At 42.4% G+C, this 6000-nt stretch overlaps 1 protein-coding gene across 1 annotated transcript; it reads left to right on the plus strand.

Moving 5' to 3' along the window:
* Positions 1-2295: 2295 nt before the first annotated feature.
* On the plus strand, positions 2296-4849 carry LOC115592593 (transcriptional activator protein Pur-beta-like). Its single transcript, XM_030435538.1, has one exon. The coding sequence runs from the start codon at positions 2354-2356 to the stop codon at positions 3263-3265; it is 912 nt and encodes a 303-aa protein (XP_030291398.1). The 5' UTR covers positions 2296-2353; the 3' UTR covers positions 3266-4849.
* The last annotated feature ends 1151 nt before the right edge of the window (positions 4850-6000 follow it).

Consider the following 6000-nt stretch of genomic DNA (forward strand, 5'->3'; position numbering starts at 1 on the left):
AGCTAACATGCAAACCTGTCTGTAAAAACACCACGATAAAATGACTCAGACATCTTTATAAGCTTGTTACAGTGTCAGTACCCGGTTCGTGTGTCCTCAACCGTTAATGAAGGCAGCTGAGCCGTTGCTAACGTGTTTCCCAAACCGTGCAGTGCATCTCCAACAACTTTCAAGTCAGCTAGCTAGCTAACATAACATAACCACTCACTTACACTGACCAGCACACGTTAGGTAACCAGAATTCATGCCGATTTTACCGAAACTACCGACTTGTTTTGAGAAAGTGACCAACGTTTAATTAACTTTACATTATTCATGTAATAAACACGGCAGAGGAAAAAACGGCCAAATTCACAATGGAGGTTTGGTGCACTGAACAAAACAAAACATCCATCACAAATTTAATTGGATGTAATAAGAAGATTATGTTACAGCCGAATTTACCTCAACACTTAATGACGTCTTCAGCTTCCTGTTCAGAGTTATTTCAGAAACATCTGAGGCAAAAACACAACTCAAAGACATGAGAGGGAGGCTGGCTCCCTTTTAACCCGCACAGAACTTACTGGGCTTAGACAACGCATGAAGGTAGTTACTATGTGGAGCTGGCTGATATATGAAGGAACATCACCTGGGCTTATAACCTGAGATCTGTAGATAATAACTGATCTGTACAAGTCCCACAAAGACATGAATACACCTGAGCTGAGCAGGTAAATGGACACATAAAGAAGATTCCTACAGAACAGTTTACTGACCGTGTTCGTGTCTTCAGACAAGAGCCGCTCCGACCAGAGTGACGACCCACCAGCCATTTAATAGGCATCTGAAGTTTTGGAGGGAAATGCAATAACTTCAGGCGGGAAACGAGAGAGACCGCCCCTTTTGGCGCGCACTACCTGCATTCATCAGAAAATATGTGGGCGGGACTTAGGCTTGTGCTGATTAGCTTAATTGGTAGAGGTACCTCCCATGTGCAGAAGCTCTGTTTGCACACAAGCCCCAGGTTCGATTCCCCACCTGCGTGACACTTCTTCACTCTCTCATACTGTTTCCTGTCATCTCTCAAACTGATCTATTAACATACAAAGGCCAGAAATCAACCTCAGATGACATCTTTAGTAACCTCTATATCTGAGTGATAAAAAGAGAAACCTCTCTGCACAAAACACTTTGGCTGTAATATGTCATCAAATGAGATGAAGATTTGGAATATGGATTTATCCAAAATTCAGATTTAAGTTCTGTAAATGTGTGTATTTTTAATTAGAAATGTTCTCAGTTGCATATTTAAACTTAATATTAAATAATAGCCTACATTGTGATATACAAAGATTATTGTCTCAATTTAAAGTCATTTTCATGGTAATTGTGTACCTTATTCACCAGCTTTTTTCTCAGTCAAGTCTCACTTAAACCAAACTTTATACTGTTTTCTGATTTATACAGGGATGAAAAGAAACTCCAAAATTCTCTTTAAACTCTTTAATCAATCTGTCAATCAATCAGACTTTATTTACGTAGTACTTTTCATACAAATAACATATCGTACAACGTGCTTTACATAATAAATGCAAGCAAAACGAAGCAGTAAAACCAAAAGCTACACACTGACAAACACACACACTTCCTCTCACACATAATACATGAATACATTTTTGAAAGAAGGCAACTGAAGCTTATCTTACTCTCAGCCTGTAGCAGTTTAATATCAGATACTGCCAGAGTGTTACTTTTGTGAGTGACTTTCACTTTTATCATAGTAACATTTCAACAGGATATCATGATGACTTTGGGGTGCTTTATACAACACTGTCAGTACGTAATGCTATTTATGTGAAAGACGTTTTTCCACCACTGGTAATGTCACAAAATATATTTAATTTTTCTTAAAAAAGTTTAAATTCATATAGAAGAAGTCACAAAAGTATTTTTGCTCATATAAAAACACGAGCCAGAATCATCTCCACTATAACTGTGAGCAGGAAAACAAAGTATGTCGACACACTTATACAAGCTGAAGCCAAAACAATTTAAAAACATAACTTTCCAACATATTATGTCATAAAAACAGGAGATTTCACAACCAGGAGCGGAGGGGAGAAACAAGAAGTACGCAAACGGAACTCCGCTCTGAACCAATGGCCAACGAGAGATTGTACATATGGGCGTGACGGACAAACTCAACCAACCAATGGGAAAGCCGTAACCGTGTGAACTTGTGGAAGTGGCAGACTCGCGGGCCAATCAGAACCCTCCCTTGAAGTGCAACCGTGATGAGCGTGAAGGGTGCGCGCGCTGGCCGGGCTCGCGCAGAAAGCAGCTACGCAGGAGCGAGAGGGGCAGAAGCCGAATGGTGGAGCTGAAGATGGCGGATGGAGACAGCGGGAGTGAGCGCGGTGGCAGCAGCGGGGGAGGAGGTGGAGGCGGCTTCCAGCACTTCCAGAGGGACCAGGAGACCCAGGAGCTGGCGTCCAAGAGGCTTGACATCCAGAACAAGCGCTTCTACCTGGACGTCAAGCAGAACAGCAAGGGCAGGTTCATCAAGATCGCCGAGGTAGGGGCCGGGGGCTCCAAAAGTCGCTTGACCCTCTCTCTGTCAGTGGCGGCGGAGTTCCGTGACTACCTCGGGGATTTCATCGAGCACTACGCCCAGCTGGGGCCTAGCAGTCCGGAGCAGATAGCCCAGGCCAGCGTGGGGGAGGACGGCGGGCCCAGGCGAGCTCTCAAGAGCGAGTTTCTCGTCCGGGAAAACCGCAAGTACTACCTGGACTTGAAGGAGAACCAGCGGGGGAGGTTCCTGCGGATCCGGCAGACCGTAAACCGTGGACCTGGCTTCGGAGTTGGGGGCCCTGTGGGCGGCATGCTGGCCGGCCAGACCATAGCCCTTCCGGCGCAGGGGTTGATAGAGTTTAGAGACGCCCTTGCTAAGCTCATAGATGATTACGGGGGAGACGACGAGGAGCTGGCCGGGGGCATGGCCGCCGGGGGCTACAGCGAGCTCCCCGAGGGCACCTCCATCATGGTGGACTCCAAACGGTTCTTTTTCGACGTCGGGTCCAACAAATACGGAGTGTTCCTGCGGGTGAGCGAGGTGAAGCCCAGCTACAGGAACTCTATCACCATCCCGTTCAAAGCCTGGGGCAAGTTCGGAGGAGCGTTCAGCAGATACGCCGAGGAGATGAAGGAGATCCAGGAGAGGCAGAGGGATAAAATGTACGAGAGGAGAGAAGAGTCCGAGGGGGACGAAGCGGAGGACGACTGAGGGAGAGAAAAACACGGAAAAACAAGTTGTTAGTCCAGCTACATGACAGATCTGCAGTGTAGGGGTATTGTGAAAAAAAAGAAGATAAAGTGCATGACAAATCGTGCTGTAATAGCCTACTAAAGTATCGTGGCGTTAAAAAAAAAAAAGAAAAATAAGTACATGTGCAGGGATTTATTGGTGTATTATCCTAAAAACAAGTTTGTAGAGTTGAGGGTTGGAGTGGTTGTGTGAATCTCTGAAAGTGGACTAAATGTGTTAAAAAAAAAAAATGAGATGAATCTCATTGGCTGAAAAAAAATAATTAAGAGTTCTGCTTTATTGTAAAAAAAAAATCTGAAAAAAAGAGGAGAGAGAGAGAAAGAAAGAGAGAGAGAGAATACTAAAACCAGCAGATTGGTTTTTTTTACAAAGCCAATGAATGCTTTCCTATCTGCAACATAGTTTATATTTAAAAAAAGAAAAAAAAAAAAGAGTGAGGAGTCAACCTGTTTAAGATGTTTTCCTTGCTCGGTTTGAGGAGAGAGAAGTTTTTATCGCATCCATTGTATTCCTGTTCCAGTCCAGGTCTCTCCTCAGAGGGCAGTTTTTTTTGTTTTTTAACGCGAGTCGGTCAGATGAACCCTGAGAGGAATGTATAGAAAGCTGCTGGAGGTTTTGTGCGTTTAGATGTATGTGAGCAGGTGGAGAGCTGTCAAACACACACAGCAGCAGCAGCAGCTGGCAGTTAATCTATAAGATTACCCAAAATGTAAGGGGAAGTTACTGAGAGGATTATTTTTAAGCCCAGACAACAAGGGCCTAAACTAAAGCTTTTGACTCCAGTAGTCATTTACAGTGAGGATCAGCTGGGTTTTATGTTATACATACGATCTTGGCAAAATTCATAGTTTTAAGTCCGATTCAGGAAGAGGAAGAAGCAGCGTGTCTCCTCGCGCCAGAGCATCCCTGGTGTTCGAGATCAACCGCTTTTGAGAAGAAGCCCCACCAGGGACGACACACTGATACAAACTGGACTTTTTATCGATGCTCATTCGCTCCCACGAGCCACTACAAGGGTCCAAATATCCGGGAGCGCAGCATCAGACTCAGCAGAGCTTCTCTGCCGGACTGCAGAGCGGCGCCAGCGATGAGTTTTGTACCATCAGCCTCTCTTGTCGTGGTCAGAACCACGGGCCGCTTTTTTTTCTGACCCAACCTCGTCCAACACGTGAAGACCCTGGACAGAAACACACTGATGGATGTTTCTTTTCGTTTTCTTTGGTGTTGTTTTCAAAAAGAGAACTATATTGAAATGAGATTCTACTTATAGGAAAAATATTAACTGAGCAAACCAGCAAAAGATATTTTGAAATACTTATAATGGAAAAAAAAATGTATAATGTAAAGGAATTTCAAGACTTAAAAAAAAAAAAAAAGGTTAATTTCTTAAAACAAAGTTGTGACTCAAACCTCCAGATTATTTTTCATTTTGAGTGAAAGTATAACACTTCCTTAATTAAAACAGCTTTAAATGCAATAACCATGTTGTGACTGTATATTTTTAACTCCCTGTTTTCATAAAGATAATCTATTCACTCTGAATTATGATTATTTTCATTATTACTCTATTTAAAATGTTTGACAGTGGCTTGTTTTCTTTCCCTCAAGGAGTCCAAAACCCAAAGAAAATCAGTTTATAAGAAGATAAACCAAAGAAAAGGAGCACATTTTTTCTTTGTGAAGCTCGAAACAGATAATTCTTTTTACATTTTTACTTGATAAAATGAAATTATTAATCAATTTACAACAGTTTCTTCCTGATCAGCACGTCGAAGTCAGCTTTTACATACTTTGCTACGTCATCGTTTTTGCCTCTTTCTCTCTCAGCACTTTTTTTTTTTTCCCTGAAGTTGCGTGATCAGCGGAGAAATCCTTCCTGGGAAATCCAGTGATATCAAATCCAGACCGGGATTATTGTGCTTTCGCTGAAGAGGTCAGTGTGCGGATTTGAGAACAGGTCACACGAAGCTTCGACCACACAACCAAGGCTGAACCTAACCTTTATTTTCAGTATTATGATATTATTATTTTCATGATGTATCAATAGAAGCTCAGAAGCCAACGTGACATCTTCAGATTGCTTCTTTTGTCCAACCAACTGTCCAAAACCCAGAGACCCGTTGCTGATGTCATAAATGAGAAAGAAAAGCAGAGAAAATGTTCAAGGTCGATCGATTATCAGAATAATTGGTCATTCATTTTCTTTCAGTGAATCCATTTCTCGTTGCGGCTCTTATTGATGAATTATTTGGTTTTTGAACGATGTAAGAAAGCAGTGCAAAGATCCACCGAACAGTTCAAAACCCAAAAGATGACCAGTTTGCAGTCATGGAAGAAGAATTACTCGCATTGAGAAGCTCCAACTACAACATTTCTTATTATTCTCGGGTACCAAACGACTCGAACTATAAATCAAACATCAGATCGAGCTGTGTGTGGAAGCTGCAGCTGTGCGTGACGTTTTGAGTTTTTCTCAACATGATTTGCATAAGTTTCTGTTTGCTCCTCAAACTGTTTTGTAACCTTGTTTAACCAGTTTACTGTCGGCTCACTGTGGAGGACTGCTGTGCTTGAAGGAGACAAAGGAAAAAATACTAAAACCAAATGAGGCTTAAACAAAGTTGAATCGATGCAGAATTAATCTGTAGCTTTAGTTTACAAAAGTAAAAGTGCTCATCATGCAGTCGGTCGTG

Source organism: Sparus aurata, chromosome 12, assembly GCF_900880675.1.
Source record: "Sparus aurata chromosome 12, fSpaAur1.1, whole genome shotgun sequence".
NCBI lineage: Eukaryota > Metazoa > Chordata > Actinopteri > Spariformes > Sparidae > Sparus > Sparus aurata.

What these genes read in the sequence shown, in the direction of transcription:
- LOC115592593 (XM_030435538.1), top strand. Translation starts at nt 2,354, where the DNA reads ATGGTGGAGCTGAAGATGGCGGATGGAGACAGCGGGAGTGAGCGCGGT.